Source organism: Hipposideros armiger, unplaced genomic scaffold (assembly GCF_001890085.2).
Source record: "Hipposideros armiger isolate ML-2016 unplaced genomic scaffold, ASM189008v1 scaffold_532, whole genome shotgun sequence".
Taxonomy (NCBI): Eukaryota; Metazoa; Chordata; class Mammalia; order Chiroptera; family Hipposideridae; genus Hipposideros; species Hipposideros armiger.
In genome coordinates, this window is record NW_017731882.1 from 1,057,837 (window position 1) to 1,083,632 (window position 25,796).

Below are 25,796 nucleotides of genomic sequence, written 5' to 3' on the forward strand. Positions count from 1 at the left end.
ATTATTCATAATTTTGATCCCCCTCCACCCACCCCATCTTAAAGAATTCCCTCTAACATTCCTTGTAATACTGGTTTGGTGGTGATGAACTCCTTTAGCTTTTTTTTTTTTTTATCTGTCTGGGAAGCTCTTTATCTGTCCTTCGATTGTAAATGATAGCTTTGCTGGACAGAGTAATCTTGGTTGTAGGTCTTTGCTTTTCATCACGTTGAATATTTTGTGCCAATCCTTTCTGGCCTGCAAAGTTTCTGTTGAGAAATCAGCTGACAATTTTATGGGAGCTCCCTTATAAATTACGAGTTGTCTTTCTCTTGCTGCTTTTATGGTTCTCTCTTTACGTTTAATTTTTGCCATTCTAATTATAATGTGTCTTTGGTGTGGGCCTGTTTGGCTTCATCTTTGGGACTCTCTGTGCTTCCTACGATTTTATGTCTATTTCCTTCACCAGGTTAGGAAAGTTTTCAGTCATTATTTCTTCAAATAATTTTCAATCCTTTGCTTTCTTTCTTTCTTTCTTTTTTTAAAGTTTCTTAACTTCTTTTATTTTTTATTTTTTATTGTTAGTTTCAGGAGTACAGAACAATGCAATAGTTATCCTTTTCACCCTTCACACAGAAACAACCCCCCTCCCCCATCTACTGCTCTCCCACCCCCGATATCATGCTTATCTATTACAGTTCCATTGACTCCATTCACACACTCTACTCCACGTCCCATGACTATATGTATATATAATTATAGTTGACATACATTATTATTCAACATCAGCTTCAGAAATACAGTGCGGTGGTCAGGCCTCTACCCCGACTATGAAGTGGTCTCCCTAACAAGACATGAGTCCATCTGGCCCCCTAAAAAATATTTACAACATTATTGTCAATCCTTTGCTTTCTCTCTTCCCTTTTATGTACCTCTATGATGTGAATGTTGTTACACTTTATGTTGTCCCAGAGGTCTCTTAAATTACTCTCAATTTTTTGGATTCTTTTTTCCTTTGGTGTTCTGATTGGGTGTTTTCTGCTACTGTGTCTTCCAAATCGCTGATTCTATTCTCTGCTTCATCTAGTTTGCTGGTTATTTCTTCTTGTACATTCTTCATTTTAGTTATTGTATTCTTCACTTCTGACTAGTTCTTTTTATGGTTTCTATGTCCTTTTTTATGCTTGCCATTTCTCTGTTGAAGTTCTCAATAAGTTCTTTGAGCATCCTTATAACCATTGTTTTGAACTCTGTCTCTGTTAGGTTGCTTGCCTCCATTTCATTTAGTTCTTTTACTGGAGTTTTCTCCTGTTCTTTTATTTGGGACGTATTTCTTTGTTTACTCATTTTGGCTGCCTCTCTGTTTGTTTTTATGTATTAGGTAGATCTACTATGTCTCCCAGTCTTGGACAGGTGGCCTTATGTAGTAGGTGCTCTGTGGGGCCCGGGCACAGTCTCCTTGGTCACCTGCTCTGGGTCCTCCAAGAGTGTACCTAGTGTTGGTTGTGTGTGTCTTCCTGTTATAGTTGAGCCTTGATTGCTATTGGCATGTCAGTAGGTGGGATTGACCCCCAGGCTGATTGGCTGTGGAGTTTTGCCACATCCACAGCTTACAGGCTGCTGAGTAGGCAGCTTGCCCCACTGAGTGGGATTTGTCCTAGCAGGCTTTGGTGCTTATTGAGACCACCCTTTGTGTATGCCACTTGTGGGGATAATTGGGTGGTGCTTTGCTGTGGTCTGAGCCAACATTCAAGTATGTTGGTTCTGATGTCTCTTGGGATGGGCTCCAGTGCAGGCGCAGCACACGCACTGCCTGTGACTAGCTAGGGACTACCTGGTAGGAGTTACAAAGAGATCCACAGTTGGTCGCTGCCTCTGCTAACACTGGAGGCACATGGGAGAGGCCACGCTGTGAACCGAGGACGTCTGCCACCAGCACAGGGACAAGAGTAGCTGCACAAAATGCCAGGACATGCTGAGGCCTGCCACCACTTGTTGGCTACCTTATGGTTCAGCCACAGATAAAGACTCGTGCAGTATACAAGTTGGGTGAGTTGGGGGTCTCAGGGAGTCACTAGAGTGGGAATAGCTTTGGTCATTAGATTAATGTAGATTCTGGTTTGGCGCTAGTGCTGAGCCTGGAGCTACTCAGCAAAAGTCTCAGAGCACACCGAAGCCAGTTGCTGCCCACCTGGGGCCAATAAACTCTGGTAGTTTTCCAAGAAATAGTGCAATGTGGGTGGGGCTGGATACTTGCTCAGAAAGTGCCTCTGGTGTTGGGTGAGTTGGAAAGTATGGGGTCCAAGTGAGTCAGCAGAGCAGAGCAGCAGAGATCATCAGGCCAGTCAGATTCAGATTTGGCTTGTCTAGGAGGGCTCGATACAGGAAAGATGGCGCCCCACCTGCTTCCTGCATGGGAGGAGGACACCACAAAGTGAAAATGGCAACTGTCCTCCAGCCGTTGCTTCAAAACCACACACTTCAGTATGACCCCCGTATGTCTCTGAGGCCCCCTGAGTTACTGACCCTCTGCCAGAACCCAAGGTGAGTGCCTGTGAGTGAGTGAGTCCATGTGCAGGTCGTTTAAGAGGATATCTGGATTTCTTGCAGCCTTCCATTCCACCCGGATGGTCAGAATCCCTACTGTTTTTCACAGCCAGATGTTGTGGGGCCCTTCTTCCCAGCACCAGTACTCTGGGCTGGGGAGGCTGAAGTAGGGCTGGGGTCCCTTGCTCTTCTGGGGGGAACCTCCGAGGCTGAGATATCTCTTTTGGTTTTCATCTGCTAAACGGAGGTTTGGGGCCAGCCCGTTTCATGTTTTCACCCCTCCTTCTAGTCTCAATGTGGCTTCTTCTTTCTATCCTTAGGTATAAAGTTTTTGTTCAGCTGGACTTCAGGTGGTTCTCCAGGTTGATTGTTCTATGATTTAGTTGTAATTTTAATGTGTTAGTGGAAGGAAGCAGGCACAGTGTTTATCTACTCCGCCATCTTGGATCTTTCTCCTAGATGGACTTCTTTTTTTTTTTTTTTAAGATTTTATTGGAGAATTGGGGGAGGGGAATAGACAAGTTGCTGTCCTTTTGCTCTTCAGTCTAGTTGTGGAGGACGTTGCTTCACTGGATTATTTTGGTATTATCATTGCTCTCTTCCCAGGTGAGGCAGATTGGTCGCCGGTCACTGGATGGCCACTCCCGGTGGCTCTTGGCAGCTCATGCCGGCTGCCGGCCACTCACAGTAGCTTACAGGGAGCCCACTGCAGCCCCACTGCAGCCTACACCATTGCTGGCGACTCATGGCAGCCCAGCTCCAGGTCGAGCTGTTGTTCACCATCTTAGCTGTAGAGGGCACAGTCACTGGCCCTCATGTGGGATCCGAACCAGGGCCCTGCTGCTCAGAGCTGGCATCCCAAGCCAACTCTTAACCAACGTGCCACTTGGCTGGCCCTAGATGGACTTCTTAAATCAGAGATTGGCAAGCTTTTCTGTAAAAGGCCAGATAGTAAATATTTTAGACTTTGTGGCTGTATGGTTGCTCTCACACATATTCAACTCTACAGTTGTAATGAAGAAACAGCCACTGACAACGTATACACCAATAGGCATGGCTGTGTTACAATAAACATGTATTTACAGAAATAAGCTCAGGTACCAGAGTTGGCTGACCCCTCTCTTATGCAGTTGCCCAGGACTCCCAGGAACACAAAAGCAGATACCACCAGCCCTCCTTAAGGATTAGGGCTCCGACTGGGCTCTCATTGCCTCTTAAGTGAGTCAGAGGCTCAGCTCCAACACAACATGGGGTGTACAGAAGAAGGCAGGGGAGCAGGGCCCCTGGGCACCTCTGGAGACACATGCCCACAGGGGGAGGGATAGGCAAGGTTCCATCGTGGTGTCTGATTTAAAGGAAGCAGTAGGGTATGCAATCCTCATATTTAAACTAGGAACAGCATCTACCTTTAGAAAGGAAAATTGTGTAGCCCTGTGGTGTACATGAGTTACTGTGAGTTCCTGGAGTGAAAGCTTAAGGGCTCCATGATTTCCTGCTAAGCACTATGTTGCCAGATTAGTGAAAGGACCTAGTTCACAGGATTTTGTAGTGAGGGCAATCGTCTTGTTTTCTGGCTTCCTCTTGTTGGTGGTTTTTGTACTGGATATGGGAAATAGAAACATTATGTGAGTTACTCTCAGAGGTCACAGCCTTGGGGCCACTCTAACATCACATTTTGTTGGGGTCCAGATGGACCTTGCCTGGTGTTCTGCCTTCTCCTGATTCACCTCTGTTATTCAGGTGTCTGGGCTATATTGTATGGATAAAAGGGTCTCCATGGGGTAGATTTTATTGGGTGGAGAGTCTCCAGAGAGGGGAAGGCCCCCTAACTCTTGCCTACACTGTTTCACAAGCCTTCCCCTTCCCTTCGAGCTGTCTGTCACAGTAGTGCCATCAATATGCTTGTTTGTATAACAACTGGATCACGTTACCGCCTTTGGAATATGCCCCTGACTTCTCTTCACTGCCCACAGACTGAGGCTTCACTGAGGGTGGTGCTCCAGCCCCCTGTGTTCTGGCTTTGCCCACCTCTACCCTCCCAGTGCACACTGCTTGAGACCCTAGACTCTTCAGTTTTCCGAAGGCTCCCTGAGCCCTTCTACCTTCTCCTGTTCACTCCAAGCCTGAAACACGTCTCCATTTGAAGATGATTCTTCAAAGCCAAACCGAAATGCCCCTTCCTCCAGTAAGTCCTTCGTAGTTCCCCTTAGTTATATCAATTTCATCTTACTGAAAGGACCCAAAAAAGGAAGAAAGAAAGTAAAGAATGGAGGGATGAGGGAGGGATAAGAAGGGAGGGAGGGAGGGAGAGAAAAGAAGGAAGGAAGGAAGGAAGGAAGGAAGGAAGGAAGGAAGGTAGGGAGGAAGGAAGGAAGGAAGGGAGGAAGGAAGGAAAGAGAAAAGCAAATTCTAGGTATTTTACTGGAGCATATCTTGGGTGACCGTGAGTGCATTCACATGTAAACTTGTTAGGACACATTTACCTTCAAAGAATGCAAGAAAGTGTAACTGAAAAAGTGATCATTTCTGATCCTTAATGATTCATCTCTTGCCTGGTGGCAATATTGTGCTTGGCAGAAGAGTTTCTGAAGTGGTTCCCAAATTGTTGCTGTCATTTCCACGCAGCGCGTGTGTGTGTGTGTGTGTGTGTGTGTGTGTGTGTGTGTGATGCATTAAAGATCAAGCCAGAATCCAAGTTACATACTTCTCTTCCATTTCCCCAAAACTTTCTTATGAATCAATGTTGAGTTTAAAAAACACACAAACAAACAAACAAACAAACAAACACAACAGAAAAGTATAATATATGGATCTCGTTGTCCTGCAAAGGAGCAGTTTACTCCTTTGTCATGGCTGTGAAATGCTTGGTAAGAAGGCCCCTTTCCCAGGGTTAGGGAGTATACAAACTCCTAGTTTTGGCTTTTGCATAAAGAGGTTTGGGCAAACTGCTCCTTGCCTGCTTGGAGCTTGGGTGAGGGGGAGAAGGAAGTCAGGTTCTTTCCGATGAGAGAGCCCTTGCTCTGGGGCTTTGGTGTGAGGACAGGGTCTCAGGGGTTGACTACTGGCCATCTCAGCTGGAACAGTATGAAGGGGTCCCCGGATTGTGAGGAGCAGCCTGGACACCCATCTTTTCTCCTGTCACTGTTCCCACCCCTGTGGGCACACCCTCTTATGGCTTGTCACTTTTTGCATCTCCCTCCTTGTGCCCACCTGACCCACAGAGGACTCACTGATTTCTGTGATTTCCCTGCATGGAGGGACAGTGCTCATGGGAGACATTCAGGTGGGGGACGGACAGGCTTTACTGACAACCTGGCGACTTACAGTGATGTTTTTCAAAATGTGGATTAGGATCCATTCATGGGCAAGAAAATTACTTTGTGGGTTTTGACTGACATTTAAAATAAATGAGGTACAATAAATAAAAATAAAAGACTGCATACTGCTGAAGTTTCTGTCTTAAAACTTTTCTGCTTTCTCCATCATTGCACTTATCCTGCTGTAGCAAATCACATGTTTTAAAAGGGCACGTCTTAATACTTTCAGTGCCTTGAGATGCTCTTGTCTCCACTTTCTCTGATGTCTCGTTCCCTCTTGGGTGTTCCTCCTCCTAGGGCCTAAAACGAGCGAATCTTGATTTCTTACTCACTCCTTCAATGCTGGGCTCTCGGGCTTCTTCCTGAGCTGTCATCCCTTTTCTAGCTCTGCCCTCTGCCTGCTGACTCTGGCCAACGAGCTGATCACTTGGGGGAATTTTGGGCTCCTGGAGTCCAGCAGCCTCAGACACACCCTTCAGATGCCCCCCAGGGCCTGAGCAGACTGGCACCTCTTTCTGACCATCCTCTTCCACTCCTTCGTTCTCCAGCTCAACAAGGAAGTCTGCCATCCATCAAGCAGCCCACACCTAAATCTAGAGGCCTCCATCTCCATTAAAGCCTCACCAGATTTGGTCATTTCTGTGTCTTTCTTGTCCCTCAATACCATCTTCTACTTTCCCCACCAGCCCTACCCCAGCTTGGTCCAATGTCACTTTTTAGGTAGAAGATACCAGAGCTGCCACACTTACCTTTCCTCCTGTCTTGTCCTCCTGCTGCACTGCAGAACACTTGTCCTCCGTGCAAATCTGATCACCATTGTCAGTGGGTGCTAGAACCACTTGTGAAAGTGCCATGGATCGGATGGTCACTCAGTGCCAAAGAACCACACCCTTGATTGTAACTTGCAAGGGTGTGCTTCTGTATAGTGCAGTGGTCTTGGGGCCCCATCTTGTCCATGTGATGAAGTTAATGTCATGGAGATTGAGCACCAGCATTGTGTGACCCCGAAGTGATGCAACACAAAGGCCACAGGGTCATCTATGGAGTGGTCTCTACAAAAATATTTGATCTGAATCTCATGAGGGCTCCAGATTAAGTTTCAGTTTATAAGAAATGCAAGGAATAAAGAAACAAACCAAATGACACCAGAAGAAAGCAATCAGACAAATCTAGAATATGGGACAGAATGTGGGCATTCTTTGATGTCCCAGTGACCTGCACTCTTCAGAAAGTCAATGTCATAGGAAAAACAGCTTTGTGCTAGGTTATAAGGGACACAGATCCTGACCTGCACATGCAATGGGTGAACTTAGATGGCATCCTGAAAGCACTCCCAACCCCCCATTCTGGGGATAGCTGGGAAAATTTGAATGTGGACTGGACACTGAACATTAGTAGGGATCATTGCCAATTTTGTTAGGTGTGATAAGGTGGGAGAAGGTCCTTATTCTTGTGATGCATGCTCAGTGTTTAGGAGCAAATTGTCATGTCTGTTTCCCACTCTTACATGACTCAGTAAACAAACACCCCCAAGCTCCCAAATGCCCACAAAAACAGAGGCAGGAAAATGTAAGCAGCTGTTGAATCTAGGTTCACATAGTTTTTGTGTATTTACTGTACTATTTTTTCAAACTTTCTGTATATTTGAAATTTTATAACAATAAGACATGGGGTAAGGAGGAATAAAATGCAAGACTAATTCTGATGCTCCTAGAACTACAAACCTCTGGAGGCCTTGGGGTCATTCCAAATGCCGTAGCCTGGCCTAGCCGCCTTTTTCACGGGCCTCACCCCTCTCACCCCTCTGCTTCTCACACTGGCCATGCTAAACCCCTCCCTTGGGCTAGCGAGCACACTGCTGCTGTTTCTCTCAGAGCTTTGCCTGTGCTATTCTCTCTGGCTGCAAGGATAATCTTCAGTCACACTCCTATGCTGAGTGAGGGGCCCCTCACATTTTCCCCAAAGCATTTACTTATCAGAACATATCAGACATTTGACTCAGTAGACCAGAAAATGTCAGAGGGCCAATATTATGTCTCTAGTGTCCGATACATGCTTGGTCTACAGCAGATGCTCAACATACTTGCTGCAGGAATGAAGCACTATTTTGTACTTCGCTGTGGTCTGGGGAAATCCATTAAGAATCTTCATTCCTGGATATTCTGAAAAGCAGATCAGGCTGTGAAAATAGTTAGGTGCTGCCAAAAGCCCTGGAGTTGGAAGAGATGAGACATCGGTATTTTCTAAAAGTGATTGAGGGTCTTTCTATGAGTTGAGCAGACCAAGTCAGGACTGGGGAGGATGACAGAAGGCTTTCAGATGCCTCTCACCAATGTGAGTTTGAGGATGGAGGTTGCCTCAAGGCTTGGGGCAACCATGGGGTTTTATTTGTATTGTTGAGTAGAAGATAATTTTTATTTGGTATGTCAACAAAGTAGAATATCTAGACCTTATTTTGATTGGCAAGCAAGTGGGACAGCACTGGAGCAGAAGGAAATGTTTGTACATGGATGGAGGGATGGATGGATGTGTGGATAGAAGGATGGGTGAAGGCATGGATGAATAGATGATGGATGAGAGGTGGATGGATGAGTAGATATATATAGATATAGCTGTATATGGCTGTGTACATATACATATATTTTAAAGATTTTATCGGGGAATCGAGGGAGGGAACAGACAAGTTGCTGTCCTTTGGTTCTTCAGTCTAGTTGTGAAGGACGTTGCTTCACTGGCCCATGTTGTTATTATGTTCACTGCTCTCTTCCCTGCTGAGGCAGCCAATCGCTGGCCATTGGACAGCTGCTCACGGTGGCTCACGGCAGCTCACGGCAGTTCTCGCCAGCTGCTCACCACTCATGCTGGCTGCAGGCCACTCACGGTAGCTCCCGGCAGCCCACTGCAGCCTCACTGCAGCTTACGCTGTCGCTGGCAACTCACGACAGTCCAGCTCCAGGTTGAGCTGCTGTTCACCATCTTAGCTGTAGAGGGTGCAGTGTCACTGGCCCATGGGGGAACTGAACCTGCGGCCCTGCTGCTCAGAACTTGCACTCCCAAGCCAATTCTTAACGAACTGAGCCACTTGGCTGGCCCTGGCTGTGTATATTAATTAATGCTGCATTTTCTGGTTCCTATAATATGAGAGGATACCTTACCTACTTATTGACTTGTGTCCCAAACCTCCAAATGACCAAAGCCCTGAAAATCATTTCTAAATTCTTTGTCAGAAATAGTCACACTGTGATGGATTCAGAATCAAGACATGACTGGTTAGCCTCACCCCTGAGGCAAATACACAAACTAAGTTTCTCAAAGATAATTATTTTGCTTGAATACCATCTCATATTCATACTCTAGGCATATTCCAAAAGTTCTCCTTTTGGGGGTTATTTGGCTCAAGAATAAAGTCATTGTGTTTGGGACTGTTTTTATTGTTGCTTTGGCTTCAGAATCCTTGCTTCTAAAGTGTAAGTTAAGTTTGTGGCAATGATCAAGTGAGAGATTCTAGGATATCTTAGGTCACCCTTGAGGCTAATACATGTGCACTGGTAGTTATCTGGTGGTATGCATCCAGCTGTGGGCCCAGGAACAAGAAGATGAGGCCAATTCCACAGGCTCACTCAGGGTCGGGCTGGAGCCAAGAAACAGTGACTGTGGACTGGACAGCTGACTTAACTTGTGCCTGGGTGACCTGTCCAGCACCACGATGGCTCATCCAACGATAAGGCCAGGAACAGGGCTAGAGAAGAGGGAAGCGAGTCAGGAGCAGAAATCTTTGTAATGGGTAGTTTTTTGTGTTGACTGGGCTCTAGTACCCAGTCATTGAATCAAACACTGATCTAGGTGCTGCTGTTGAGGTATTGAGTAGATGTGGTTAACACCTATGATTAACTGACTTTAAGTAAAGGAGGTGACCCTCACTAGTGTGGGTGGGACTCATCCAATTTACTGAAGGCCTTAAAATGGAGATTTCCCAAAGAAGAAGAAATTCTGTTTCAAGACAATAGTGTCAACTCCTACCTGAGTTTCCAGCCTGCCCTACAAATTTCAGACTTGCCAGCATCCATGAGAATGTGAGCCAAATTCTTATAATAATTCTCTTTATGTATGTGTGTGTATGTGTGTGTATATATTTCCTATTGGTTCTGTTTCTCTGGAGAACCCCAACTGATCAAGGGAAAGAGAGGATCAATGATGAACTTCATCTCCTGACTCCAGGGGTGAGGGTGCTGAATACACTAAAGAACAATCTGAATTGAAAGGTCTCCGGAGGAAGCTCCTCCTTCTCTTGACCAGTCACACAACTTTCTTGGCCTTACCCACACACGTCTCTCTTCTCTCTGGAATGTGCCCATCACTCCACCTATGCATTCAGCGAGCAAGCCTTTGGAAGCACCTTCTATGTTATGGGCGCCGTGCTAGACAGTGGAGATATTACGCTACAAGACAAAGTGCAATGTGCTTTCCCCTTTGGCTCACTTCTTGGCTTGTTTGTTGAGACCCAGTTCAAATGCTGATCCCCAGGAGACTTTACCCAGCCCTGCAGGCAGTCTCCAGTTCCACCCATGGCAGGGCAGCACTCTGTCCACACTGTGTCCTGGCATCCATCACCTGTGTCATTGGTGGTAGTGCATGCGTCTGCCTCCTTGGTTTGACTGAGTGGGACCTTCCTCTAGAAGTTTCCTGACTAATCCTGCAATGCTATCCCATTCTGTCCACCAGGCTGCTAAGCCAGTGACTGCAATGTTTACTGACCCCCTTATTTTCTTGTACATGAGCATTTTCTTTTACAGAACTGTAAGGGTCTAAAAAGCAGGTACCGAAACTATTTGTTGAGTCAGTCAAATATGCTGGTTGTGCTACGGTGTTAAGTAACCCCAAAGCCTTAGCCCCTTCATATAGAAGATAGTTTTTCTTGCTCATGCTGCATGGCCACCATGGGCTAACAGGGACTTTGTTCATTGTGGCATTCACTCGCTTGGTCACCGAGGTTCAGGGGATAGCTACTGCTTGAAATGTTGCCATTGCCAAGGAGAAGGAAGGAGGCCCTGGAGGATCTCACTCTGACAGCGATATGCTCTGGTGAGACACATCACTCTGCTCCAGAGGCAGTCTCTCAGTGGGGCTCAGAAAGTGCCATCCTACTGTGTGCCCCATGGTGAGTTAGGAATACTTGGTGAACAGCATTCACATTCATCCTTACCTACTGACTTGATTTTAGGGACTAGTGAAGTACCTACAATCACCAGCTAAATTAATCCATGAGCATCTCAAAAGCAGAAATGGAAACAATTCACCTGTGGGGCCCAAGCATCTAGCAAAATGTCAACAAAGCTACATCAATGCTTGGATAACTGCACGATCACAAGCATACACCAACCTTAGCGACACCGTGGGTTTCTGAGATGTACGTTAGTGCAGCCCACACTGCGGGCGAGCCCCTCTTTATATTCAGTGTTTAAGAGACAGTGTGGTGAGGTGGAAAGAGCTTTCACTTTGCATGCACATCCGGATCTTCTGTCTGGTGGCTGTTGATGACAGCTTGGCTGCTTGAACTTCAGTTTTCACCTGTAAGGAGGTGTGTTCTCAAGACCAGGATGCTGCTACTTCCTGATGGGCTGGAGGCTGTCCCAAGCTGCCGTTGCCACCGCATAGGGGCCCAGGAGTCCACAGTCCAGCGGCTGCTGTTGAAACCTTTCCAGTTCTGCTGAGGGCAGCCATCTGGAGCTGCAGCTGGAGTGCTGGGTGTGAACATGCTGCTGTGAGAGGCTGTGTGAGTTTCCTGAAGCTGCCATCACAAAGCACCACCAACAGGGTGGTGTCAAAGAACAGACAGTTTTCCCACAGCTCTGGAGGGCAGAAGTCGGAAATCAAGGTGCCAGCCGGACGGTTCCCTCTACGGGCTCTGTGAGAGGATCCTTCCCGCCTCTTCCAGCATGTGGTGCGGTGGTGCTCCTTGGCGTTCCTTGGCATCACTCCCATCTCTGCCTCGGTTGTCACATAGCATTTCCCTGTGTATTACTGTGTCCAAATTTCCCTCTTTATGGAAGGGCATTGGTCACATCGGATTAGAGCCCACCTTAATTCAGTGTGACGTCAACTGACTTGATTACATCTAAAAAGACCCTATTTCTGAATAAGGTCACATTCAAAGGTTCTGGGTTGATGTTAATTTGGGGGGGGGGAACACACTATTTGACCCACTATAGAGATCTTGCAGGAGCAGAACAAAAGGGCCTTTTTCTTCCCTTTAGCTCTAACCTCCCATCCATGGGTCACCAGGAAGCCAGCTGGCAGTGTGTCCAGGACACAGAGTTTGCAAGCTTTCATTCCCTTAGCCACAGAGGAGAGCACAGAGGATAGGAATGGACTGAGAGTCAACAGAGAAATAAGTGGCTGGTGTGACCCTAGGAATAGAAACAACCGTGGTCACTGGCTCAGCTCAGGAGTTTGGGCACTACAGAAGAGAGCTTGTGTCCAATCTGAGAGCATTTTCTCAGACTTTTCAAGGCAGTTACAATATCCATCTGGTCAGAAGCTCAATGTTACCTTAACAAGGGCACTGGATTATTCTAGAAGCATTTTGAATCTATGTTCTCATTCACCCTTCCAACACGTCAGCCTGCTCATCTCTAATCAACGTCTTCTCAGAATTGTTGGTCGCGTTACCTCTGTGCCTGAGCAGGGGCTACTTTCATTGCTTGCTGGCCTCCTCATCTCTCTGAGTGGCCGTCCTGCTCAATAGCTTGTCTTACTGTCCCCTAAGCTCTGGATCATGTCTTAAAGCTCTCTAGTGGATTTGGAACAAACGCAGATCTGAAAATTTTAGAGGAGTGGTGCAGAAGCAATTCACACAAAGCAGAAATCAAAATTAAAGCAGACCTTGGGAGCCATGCCTATAGCTTTGCTTTTATAATTTTTCTATCATATAAATAACCAATGTTGATGAAAAATGTTAAAATATTAGAAATTTCTGAAACAAAAATTTAAAATCATGGTTAATATTTTGATGTTTTAATTCTACCCCCAGGTGATTTTCCAGTGCTTGGTAATCTTAAAAAAAAAAAATTCTTGAAAAAAATAGCTGGGACTTGCTGCCAATTAATCAAGGGCAACAGGGTTTCCAGCTGGAAAAGTGTTGGCAGGGTCCAGAGGTGGTGTACTGAAAAAAAGAGTAAATATAAGGTTTACAAACAATTTTAGAATTTCAAAGATGTGGTCATGAGCCAGCACTGTTTCAGCAGACGGTAAATGATTTACTAGCCCAGGATTCACTTAGGAATAAAATTAATTACCCCAAAGCTAGTAGGAATCCAAAAAAGGCTGTTTGAGCCACCCAATCAGTGTCACTAAAATCCATGTTCTGAAGTCTGTGCACTTTGTTTTTCAATCAGAGGAGGTGCCTTTCTGATCCTTACTCTCAGGTTGGTTTCAGCTCATTCTCTGTGCGTTTCTAACAGGGGTTTATTAGACTCCTCCAGTCAGAAGTCAGACTCAAGCAGAGAAACATCACTCAGCTCCATAGTCCTTGGCTGTACTCAGAACATGAGATAAATATGACAAAAGAAAAGAAAACCCCTCGAAGAATAAAGAGCAAAGTGGGGCCACCTGTGTGCCTGAGTACATCTTCACAGGAAGAGAAAGCAAAGGAGGTGAGGGGGGAACTTCTGTTCAGGGCATTCTGAGAGGCCAAGGAAACGGGAAACATTCTGAAGAATTTGTACCTCAAAGTTAAATTTTGCCTTATTTGTTCTCATTTTAAAAACAATTTAATTAGATATTACTGATCTACCAAACAATTCACCCATTTAAAGTGTATAACCCATTCTTTTTTTTAGCATATTCACAGGCTTGTGCAACCATCACCACAATCTAACCTTACACAGTTTTGTCCCCCCGCCCCCAAAGAAACCTCTCATCTTTTCCATTAGCAGACATTTCTCAACCCTCCCACCTCAAACCCTAGGCAACCACTAATTTAGTTTCTCTCTATACAGATTTGCTTATTCTAAACATTTCATATAGATAGAATTGTACAATATGTTGTGATTGGCTTCTTTTATTTAGCATAATGCCCTTAAGATTCATCCACATTTTGCACATATTAGTATTTCATTCCTTTTTAGAGCCAAATAGCTCATTGAATGGTTATATCACATTTTATTTATTAATTCATCAGTTGGTGAAATTTAGATTTTTTCTACTTTTGGGCTATTATGAATGATGCTGCCATGAACATTTGTTTACAAGTTTTCATGTGCATATATGTTTTCATTTGTCTTGATAGACATCTTGGAGTAGAATGGCTGGGTCATATTCTATACTTAACATTTTGAGGGACTCCCAAATTATTTTCCAAAGTGGCTGCACAATTTCACAGGCTTGTGCAAAATTCCAAGCAATGTATATATTCTTCCAAGCAATATATAAAGGTTTCAACTTCTCCACATCCTCACCAACACTTGTCATCATCTGTCTTTTTTATTCTAACCATCCTAGTGGGTGTGATGTGGTATCTCATTTGGCTTGGTGTTGCATTTCCCTAATATCTAATGATGTTGTGCATCTTCTCATCTTCTGATTGGCTGTTTGTATATCTTCTTTGCAGAATCCTTAAATCCTTTGTTCTTTCAAAATGGGATGGTTTGTCTTTTATTGTTAAGAGTTCTTTATATATTCTGAATACAAGTCCCTTATCAGATATAAACATACATATATTTATGTATTAAATATTTTATACATCTCAGGTGTATGATCATGTTTCATTCTATGGGTTGTCTTCACTTTCTTGATGGTATTGTTTCCAACACAAAAGTTTTTTATTTGATAAAGTCCAATTTATTTTACATTTTGTTGCTTGTATTTTTGGTGTCAGATCTAACAAACTATTGCCTAACCCAAGGACATGAAGATTTACTCCTATATTTTCTTCAAAGAGATTTCTTGTTTTAGTTGTTATAATTTTGTCCATGGTCTATTTTGAGTTATTTTTTTTGTATAGGATGTGAAGTCGGAACTCAACTTCATTCTTTTTCATGTGGATACACAGTTGTCCCAGAATCATTTGTTGAAAAGACTATTCTTTCACCCATTAAGTTGCCTTGGCACCTTTGTTGAAAATCAACTGATTATAAATGTGAGGGCTTATTTCTGTACTCTCAATTCTATTCCATTCAACTATATGTCCATTCTTATGCCAAAGATAAGGACCAAGAAGAGTAACCATGCTCTCTTGGTTACTGCAGCTTTGTAGTTAAATTGGAAACAGAGAAATGTAAATTTTCCAAGATTATTTTGGACATTGTTTCCAAAAGTTTAAAGAAAATTAATTGTAGAACAATCAAATAAGTGAGTTTCTCTTGTCAAGAGAATTAAGTGGTAATAATTCCTTCAAAGATTTGACATTCCAGTGGTTATCATGTGTCTTCATACCAGCAGCACCATAGGCATGATGTAAACCTTGACTTATAAATTCCATGCAATAGTCCTAAGGTTCAGAGGGTGAGTAATTTTTCTAAGGTCTGCGATATAATAAGAAATGTATATTTGATCTCTGCTCCTGATCCCTGACACAGAGCTCCTACATCCCTTGGAATGTCCTGGGTGTTAGGAGTGTCTTTTGTTCTAAGGAGGTGACTCTGGGTAGACTCTTGAAGGGGGGCTGGTCACCAGAAAGACCAAGCCAGGATCAGAAGCTTGGAACTTTCAGCCTCATTTCCACCTTTCAGAGAGAAGAGCTTGAGTTAATAAGAGATTTCCTGTGTGATGAAGCCTTCATAAAAATGCCTGAACTATGGAGTCCAGAGATCTCCAGGTTGAAGAACACATACAGGAGGATGGCAGCACTCCCCAGCTCACTGGGGACAGCAGATCCTATGCTCAAAGTCCTCTGGACCTCACCCTATGTACTTCTCTTCATCTGACATTCATCTGTATCCTTAACAATATCCTTTATAATAAATCAGTAAACATGCTTCCCTGAGTTCTGTGAGCTGTTATCGCAAATTATTGAACTGAAGGGGTAGTTGCAACCCCCAATTTGTAGCCGAGTTGGACAGAAGTGTGGGTAAGCCAGGGACTCACTACTTACAGTTGGCATCTGCAGTGGGGGCAGTATGGGATTGAGCCCTTAACCTCTGGGGTCTGCATTAACTCTGGGGAGTTAGTGTCAGAATTGAGTTCAATGGTTATACACCCAGTTGGTGTCCACGGAAAACTGGAGAACTGCTTGCTGTGGAAAACTCACACATTTGGTGTCAGAAGTGCTGTGAGTAGAGGAACATTTTACTCTGAGGTCACACAGCTGAGAAACAATGGAGACGATGAAGTCTGTCTGTCAAACCCTAGAACCTATACTCTTATTAGACTGCTTTCTGGTAGACTGATACTGACCTTCAGTAGTCACTGGAGGGGCAAGATGACACTGCAACTGTTCAAAACAGTTACAATGCTTTTATTGGGGTAAAATTTACATAATACAAAATTAAGTATTTTATCTTTTTTAGAAGAATAAATACCTTTATTACATGAGCTAATATAAGAGGAAGGAGGATTTATAAGAATATGGAATGCTTCGTGAATTTGCATATCATCCTTGCGCAGGGGCTACGCTAGTCTTCTCTGTATTGTTCCAATTTTAGTATATGTGCTGGCTACAATTCAGTGGCATTAAGGACATTCACAATTTATTGCAACCATCACCACCCTCCATCTCCAGAACTCTTTCATCTTGTAAAACTGAAACTGTCTTCATTAAACAATAGCTCCCCAGCCCCTGGCAACCATCATTCTACTTTCTGTCTCTAAGAATTTGACTCTTCTAGATACTTTTTATAAATGGAATCATACAGTATTTGTCTTTTTGTTTCTGGCTTATTTCACTCAGCATAATGTCCTCAAGTTTCATCCATGTTGCAGCCCATATCAGAATTTCCTTCCTTTTTAAGGCTGAATAGTATTCCATTTTATGGATGGATCACATTCTGTGTATCCATTCATCCATTGATGGGACATTTGGATTGCTTCCACCTTTTGGTTATTGTGAATAATGCTGTTACCATTTTAGCCATTTTTAAGTGTACAGTTTGGTGGTATCAACATTCACATTATTGTGCAGCCATCCCCACCCTCCATCTGCAGAGCTTTTCTTATGTTCCCAAACTGAAACTCTAAACAATACTTAATCCATTTGCTATATTTTCTTCATCCATTCATCCATTGATATGAAATTTATTTTAATAATGTATTTTACTTAATCCCAGATACCCCACATATGATCATTTCAACATGTAATGAATGTTGATGTTCTTAATGAGATGTTTTATGTTCCCTGTTCAGTATTAAGTCTTTGGAGTCTGGTGTGCATTTTGCATCTAGAGCACAGCCCCTGTGGGAGCATTTAGCTATCTGTGGGGAGTAGCTACTGTCTGGCACCATGATTCTAGTTCTCTCAACTGAGCACTACCTCCCGAAAGTTACGCTAGCATGCATGTAAGAGTGTGCGCTCTCCTTGGGGGGCAGCACCTCTGTGTGGCTTCTGAAGGTGGCTGAGGTGGGTAGGATCGATTTGCCTCGAGGGTAGAGACTGGAAGGCTAAAGCTTGCATGGCCTGGGTGCTTATGTGCCTGGGGTCCAGAGGCACTCTCACAGCACTGGAGGCAGAAGTGAAGTGGATTGCTGTTTTTGCTGGCCAGCATAGAAGAGTTTGGTTTTCTGTGGCAATGTTGGTGAAGGTTGCTTTGTCCAGTGCTGGCTTCTCAGGGTCGTGGGCAAGGTGCTGTCCGTCTTGTTGCTGCAGATAGTGGCACGTGCAATGGGTCCAGGAGTTGGCAGCTGAGTTGGGGCTTCGGGATGGGGCAGTGTGCTCTGGTTCTTATTTAAGAGGGAGCAGCAGCTCCCCTGCAGGCTGGGTTAGGCAGCTTGCTTCTGCTATCCCACTAACCCTGTCAACCATGTCATATATCCACGCTTACTTGAAGTGGCTTGACTGCATTCTGTTCTTTGTGACACAGATATCCCAATGGACTTGGAACCTGTTATGGGCTGAATGCTGGTTCCCCGCCCTCCCCCCCACTGCCATATTTATATTTTGAAACCTTAATCCCCCATTGTGATCATATTGGGAGGTGATTAGAATTAGATGAAGTCACAAGGGTGGAGCCCCCATGATGGGATTAGTCCCCTTATAAGAGTCATAAGAGAGCTTGCTTCCCTTCTCTGCCTGATCTCGGACTTCCAGCTTCCAGAACTGTGAGAAGTAAATGCCTGTTCTTTTTAAGCCAACAAGTCTGTAATACTTTGTTACAACAGCCCCAGCAGACGAAGACAGAACCTTCTATTGGCATTAAGGTATATATCTGCATACCAGCCACACAGTTGCATTAAAATACTGAGAAGACAATGTCACCTCACACATACCTGCTTCCTTTATATGATGCCATGGGTTGCACTTACAGTTAAAATAGGCCTTCTTTGCTGAGGAAGTCTGTGTCACTAAACAGATGATACATGTTAATACTTAAATTTCTGTCTAACTTTCTATAGGCAGCTTCTCCAATTACATAAAGTACTGAATATTAGATCATAATTTAATTTTATAATAATTTCAGGAGAGAGAAGAGATTAGGGGAGAGTCTATAACTCATGCCAACTTGGAAAATTGATGAAATAGATGGAAAGAAAGTTGATTATGGCTTTAGAAGGACATTAATATTATGGAAGATGTTTAAAGAACAATTTCCTCTGTAAATTACAAAGCAATTTAGGAAACCAATCCATAAATATTTTAGAAATAAATTTTTTCTTTAAGAAGAAATTACAATCTGTGCCTCCCATTTCCCCGCTGTCAGTCACATAACTGAATTGTCTTGTATTTTATTTAAATGTAATATACATATGTCAGACTTAAGTGTTTCAGGATTGTGTTGCAGAGTCTCTTGAGAGATAAGCACATTCTAAACAGCCAACTAATGTGATATTTATGCTAATGTAAATGCTGCAAAGACAGCTGGCACATCCCTTTGAACACTGTGAATGAACATCCGCATAGACGTACTTGACAAAGAGTTTTAGTGGTTTCTGTAAAGTGAGAGACTTAGCTTAGGCTATTCTGTATTCTGCGATGCTTTCTGTACTGTGCACTATCCCCAAAACATACGAGGTCTGACAATTAAGTAAGTGAACTTGTTGCAACAATGTTGCTAACCTTTTGTGATATCAGAGGAATTATTCATTATGAATTTGTACCAACTGGACAAACACTTAACCGGTTTATTATTGGGAAGTGCTGAAAAGGCTGTGTGAAAAAGTTAGACGAACCTTAACTTTTCACCAACAATTCATGGCTCTTGCATCACAACAATGTACCAGCTCACACGGCACTGTCTGTGAGGGAGTTTTTAGCCAGTAAGCAAATAACTGTATTGGAACACCCTCCCCACTCACCTGATCTGGCCCCCAATTACTTCTTTCTTTACCTGAAGATAAAGGGAATATTGAAAGGAAAATATTTTATGACATTCAGGACATCAAGGATAATATGATGACAGCTCTGATGGCCATTCTAGAAAGAGTTCCAAAATTGCTTTAAATGGTGGATTAGGCACTGGCGTGGGTGCAAAGCTTCCCAAGGAGACTGCTTCAAAGGTGGCCATCGCGATATTCAGCAATGAGGTATGTAGCACTTTTTCTAAGATGAGTTTGCAAACTTAATTGTCTGACCTTGTATATAAACACAGATACACTCACCTACACATATGACCACACATGCAAGCGTAGAGCCTCACAGACACTTACATATATATACACACAAATTCATGCACACACAAAGCACATACACAGGCACATATACATGTAAGACATGAACACACACTCACACCTGTGCATAATGTGTTAAGTATGTGCTTCTATTTTGCACACCTGTAGACAACTGCACTTGGAGACTGTGTTTACATTAGTGCCCATGGTGCTCCTGGAGGATGCTAACAACAGGTACTGGGAGGCTTTAGTTTGGAATGTGAGGCTGGTCATGACGCTGGGCCATTGTCATGCCCTGAGCGCTGTACCTGAAATGTAGTCACCACAGTGGCCCCACGAAGCAGACTCTGCCATTTAGTCATTTCACCACTAAGGACACCATTAGGAGGGGCTCCCCAGTATGCGCAGGGTCACACTGGGAGGGCTGACATGGGCCCCAAGTCCTAGACCTATCTAGTCAGGCTGCTTCGGACCTCTGACCCCAGCCTTCCTGCTTAGAGCTGAGAAACAGGTCTCAACCTTAGCAGGGCTTGACCATCTGTGGCTCTATCATTTACTTTTGGAACATTCTCCACTTTAACCAAGAGCCGCCTGGGATGTACCTGTGAGACCAAATTTTTACTGGAGGAAAATTTTACCTGGGTTGTCCAATGGACAGCAGTGGAAATCTAAACTTAAGAGTTTCTGGGTGCCAAGCCTGGCTTGTTCTCAGGTGTGATGTACTCATGCTTTACTCCACTATTTAGGCTGGAAATCTGCTTAGAAGAAAGAGTGTATTTTAGAAGGTACCAGAAGAGAGTACACAGAATAAGGAATGTAAAACATACCAGGGTGGAGAAAACACAGAACTGTAATCAGTATATTCCTGAGCCCAAATGGAATCATTTGAAGACCATTATCTCCCTATAAATTTCTGAAGAAGGAATTGTTGATTTTTCTGTTAAAAAATTTTATATGGAATTACAATGACCTTTTGACATCACACATCTACCTTCATTTCAGCCCCAATTCCCACAACATGACAAAAAAAGGGAAAATTTTGAAGTATAGATCCTTTATAAAGCAGGAAAATAAAAGAGCGCCATGAGATTAGGAGAGGTTTTGAACAATTCTTGAAAGACAGAATGTAGGCAGACAGGATAAAAGCCTGTGGAAAAATAAAATTGGAGCAAAAACAAATGCAGAAGATGTTGTGAAGGCAGGAGGGGTTGGTGAGCTTAGGCCCAAGGTCAATGAAATGTGTAACAGTGGCAATCAGTAGACTTTGTTAGGCACCAAGGACTTAGAAGATGGACCACCTATGGACCATCTATGAGGGGTTCTTTAAAAAGAAACATATACCAGCAAAATAAAAATAGATACAAAAGAAACATGAAGACTACACAAAGAGAGGTTAGCAAATGAACTTGTAAGGTGAGTGAAGATGCCTAATGGTTACAGGATGGCTGCCACAGCTTTAGACCGTACCTTCTCACACTAGCACCCCAAGTTGGAGTAAAGATGTCAGGAAAACCTGTTGAGAAGTGCTGGCCTAGACTTACTCATGACATTTCCTAGTCTGGGCACATTGAGACCCTTAAAAAATATCAGGGTGTACAGCAAAATAAAGTTGAGTGCAATGGCTTGGTAAGCAGTTAACTGTGTATCTCATGGTAGACAAAAATAAAAAAAGCTATAGAAGATTGGAATAGCATAATTAAGAGGCTTGACTACATATTGTTAAAACATAAAATGAGGTATATTCAATTTTTAAGAACTTATTTGAGCAAAAATCAATTTAAAGTCAGTTATGGAGTTAGAAATGAATGGCCATGAGACTACCCCATCATGGAGAGCATGGACAAAGCAATTGTCGAAGGAAAATTTCTAGCTTTCAATCATAGTGTTAAAAAATAGGAGAGACAAAAAAAAAATCCAAAGATAGTGGAAGTAAGAAAAGAATAAAACTGAGGCTAAATATTAGTGAAAGAAAAAAGAAACAAACAAACAAAATGAAAGGGCATTTTGAAAACAGAAAATAATTTAAGTAACTCTCTGGCTACTCTGAACAACTAAAAGAAAACAAACAAAAAATTCAAAATAACAAAACCTAGACACATAAAAATATTAGAAATGGAAAAGTGTCCATAACTACAGTTATGAAAAAGATTATATTTGAATACAACTATATGCCAACATTTTTTGGGACTCTATATGAATGTAATAATAATCAAGGAAAGCTAAATTATAGTAGAATCTCTGTCATACAATACAGTCCAGACCTGTAGTCAGTTAAAAAATGTGTTAAAGGAGGAAATCATAAATAAAAAGTCAGTACAGAATGCAAAATTAAAGTCAGTACTTTAATTGAAAACATAAAAATAGATATTTACTCACCAATCTTAATTTCAGATCAAGGCCTTTTCTTTGAAAATGAGTCTGCTGAGTTGATGTCTTCATCATTCTTATGTAAACCACACCTATAATTTGCCATCAATAATTTCCAGTTTTGATTTTTCAAATATAGGGGACAGTGTTGAGACAGTTAATATTGTGGAATCCTTCCACATTAGAACGTCTCAGATTTTAATGTGTCTGTGAATCTCTTGGGATCTTGTTCAAATGCAGTGTGACTCAGTAGGTCTGGAGTAGGCCTGAGATTTCTTGCAGGTTTCCAGGTGATGCCTGTGTTAGTAGTCCATGGACCATACTCAGAATACAGATGTTGGTGATTTCTGCCCCCACCCATCATTTCCAGTTGTATTAATACATTTAAATCTAAGCCATTTATCTTAGTGACTCAACTCTATCTAGTCCTCCTAAAGCTTCAACTTAGTCTCCTAAAGTCTTCATAAAAATGAAAACTCTTTTTGATGCTTATTCTATTGGCATACATAATACTAAACTAAATAAAAGTATTACAATAGGTACACTTGTCATAAAAAGATTTGGGAACAAACACAACCAATGTTTGGTAGGTATTCACTTTAAATAAGAAAGCAGGAGAAAGTACAAGAGAAAGTGGCTTACTAGAGTACCCAGCTTATTGGGAGTATCCTCCTTTCAAGAGTACCCCCTGCTATTGTCTGAATGTTTGTGCCCCCCAAATTTACATGTTGGAATCCTAACACCCAATATTGTGCTGTTAGAAGGTAGGGCCTTTCAGAGGTAATGAGGTGAGGGGGTAGGGCTGCATGAATGGGATTCCTTATAAGAGACACTGTGGAGTTTCCTCACCCATTCCTCCATGTAAAGACACAATAAGTCTGCAATCTGGAAGAGACCCTTCACCTGACCATGCTGCACCCTGATCTCAGACTTCCAGCCTCTGGAACTGTGAGAAATAAATTTCTGTTGTTTATAATCCACCTCGTTTGTGGCATTTTGTTATAGCAGCTCAAATGGATGAAGACACCCTGCTGCTGCTGCTGCAAAACAAAAACAAAAAACCCAAATCCAGATGGTAAATGTGGGTTTTACCAAAATTGTAAGGAATAAATAATCCTCATCTTATACATATTTTTCCAGTAAATGGAGAATGAGACATATGTCCTGACTCATTGTATGAAGTTAGTATAATATTTTTCCTATACTAGATACATAGTATATAAAAAAATCACAGATTTATTTCACTTATGAACCTAATGGTGAAAATCCTAAATAAAATATTAGCTCAGCGATTCCAATTGTGTATTAAGAAGTAAAATATCATGAACAATTAGGGTTTGTACCTGAAATGTAAGGATCGTTCAATATCAGGAACTGTATTGATATAATTTATCCCATTAGTGGACAAGGAGAAAAACCACATATTCTTTCAATGGATATGAAAAAATTTAAAAATATTCTACACTCTTTCCTAATAAAGTAAGCAATTCTCATTAACTTAATAGAAAATATTTCCTCAACCTAATAGAGGCTACCTATCAGCAATCTACAGTTAAACCTTAAAAAAAGAACATAAAATATTTTGAATAAATGAAGAGACATCATTTTTCTGAGAGAGCATCTTAATATTATAAAGATTTCAATTCTTCCTAGATAATATAAATTATTTCAATCACAATCAAAATGAAATAAATTATTTTTTAGTTAGAATTGGCAAGCTGAATCTCAAGTTTACCCTGCAAAAAAAGTGCAGAAGAATAGCTGTTCTGAAACATTTGGAGAAGATGAGTAACAAATAGGAAGAAAATATTTAGCAAAAAACGAGAATAGTATCCAGAATATATAGAGTGCCTATAAACCATAAGAACAGTGCAAACAATGAAAAAGAGAGGAATGGGCAAAATAAATAGGCGATTCGAAGGCAATGACATCAGGTGGATAATAAACATATATAAAAATGTACAGTCTCAGGAAATTACAAATTCAAATGAAAGTCTGGTCTTTGGCTGTTGGATTAGAAATATTTTAAATGTTCATCAACAGAAGTTGTTAACAAAATTGTATTCCATCCACTTAAAGAAAATGATAGGTATACACATGTAGTGAATGCCAAGACACATGGCTAAGTAAGAAAAGCACAAAGAACATTATGTATAAAGTCAATGCATCTGTACATACCAACGCCCAGCCCAACCTCGCTGGGCTAACTTGGCCCAGCAGGATAGAGGTAGGGCACAGGCACAGAGCCTTTACAATTTGCTTAGGACACTGGTGTATTCCTTGGATCTTGGGTATGAGGATCTATTCATAGTTTTTTTTCTTAAGTGCCCTTGCCAAAATTCTGTGCCTTCTAGAAAATGAAAATTATTCTGCTTTTTTTGTTCCTTTAGAGAGCTGTTCAGCATCGAATATAGATTTTTTTTTGAAACATATCTAAGAACTATTCAGCTATCAGATTTAGCACTCTGGCTCCACAGAAAAATAACAATGCTATATTAAGTTTCCCAGTGCCAAGTAGGTGGCCAAACTGTATATGTGACATTCTTAGATTTTCAAACAAACTAAATATGCCCGAGGTTCATTTCCGAAATGCTTCTTCCAACAGCAAAAGCGTGAACTCATCATCCATGCACCTGACCTTCCCAGAATGGCAGCTTGCCTTCTGATGGAGGCAGAAACTTCCAGGCTGGCCCTTTCCCCACTGCAGCGAGATGAATTCTGGGAAAGCCATCCCACCTCTGGGGCCTGGCATTATCACCTCAAGTGAGGGCAATAAGTCACCCCTCTTAGGGATTATCAAGAATCAATAAAATGAATTTGAAACAAACAAACAAAAAACATGATCCAACATGAATACTTATTTCAACAACTTGTTTTGATTCTCTTGACTTTTTCCACTTCTAATTTTAGAATGGAATGAAATTAGTTTTGAATGTGCATTTATGAATTTCCTGGCAACTTTAAGTCTTTAAATACTTAGCACTTTTGAAAGAAAAAAGAAACTCTAGTAATATGGAAAATCAGATCTCTGAAGATATACAAGTCAGTGACTTTTTACACACAAAGTGTACCCGACTTCAATTTGAAGATCTCCAGCAGCTTTATCTTCAAGCAAGTTAAATCCATTCACTTCCCGGCTCACAGTCTCATCAACACGCAAAGCTTTGGAAGGGGAGCAGTCTTTCTCCTTGCCCAAGGGAGTTCTGGCTGACTTCATGGGTGTGGAAGTTCTTCCCTCTTTTCCATTCTGTCAAGAGTTGCAGAGCAAACAGTGCAGTAGACAAAGGAAAGCCAGCCTGGTACCGCTGCACGCAGCAGGAGGCACTGACTAGGACTTCAATTCATGCCTCTCTTTGGTTTGGTTTTTGACCTGGAACATTGTCAACATACCAAGTCAACCTTTATTTTTAAGCCAAGGAAACACAAAATGACATTTTCTTTGTTGTTCAACTCAGTTTTTATTTGACAATACCCTCCCACTCCCCCCAAAAATAAAGTCAAACTAACCAAATCCTGGCAGGGTCCCTAGAGTCTGAAATGTTCTTTGCGCAAGCTAAGAGGTTAAAAAGAATGCAGAAACATACTACAGAGCCTCATGAGGGAGGAGGGGAGAAAAATTATGCAAAAACATTTTTAAATGTGTGAAAACTCCTTAGACGTACACATGCACTAAGTTCAGCCTGCTTTCCTACTCATGTTTGCAGAGCTCAGCTGCAAGAGACAGGGCTGGGGCGAGGCCTGGGGAGATGGGCTGGGGGCAGACGCTGGATGCTGTGAAATCTCAAGGTGACATTTTGCTTGTTTGGCTACTCAGTCTCCCCCCCCCCACCG

At 42.4% G+C, this 25,796-nt stretch overlaps 1 protein-coding gene across 1 annotated transcript in view; it reads left to right on the forward strand.

Moving 5' to 3' along the window:
* The window catches only part of LOC109396676 (uncharacterized), a 75,918-nt gene extending 60,101 nt beyond the window's left edge, over nucleotides 1-15,817 (forward strand). The window contains exons 7-8 of the mRNA XM_019668698.1: nucleotides 13,304-13,495; nucleotides 15,572-15,817. Coding sequence (XP_019524243.1) covers nucleotides 13,304-13,495; nucleotides 15,572-15,766 — 387 coding nt within the window. The 3' untranslated portion in view covers nucleotides 15,767-15,817. The remainder of the gene's footprint in view (nucleotides 1-13,303; nucleotides 13,496-15,571) is intronic.
* The last annotated feature ends 9,979 nt before the right edge of the window (nucleotides 15,818-25,796 follow it).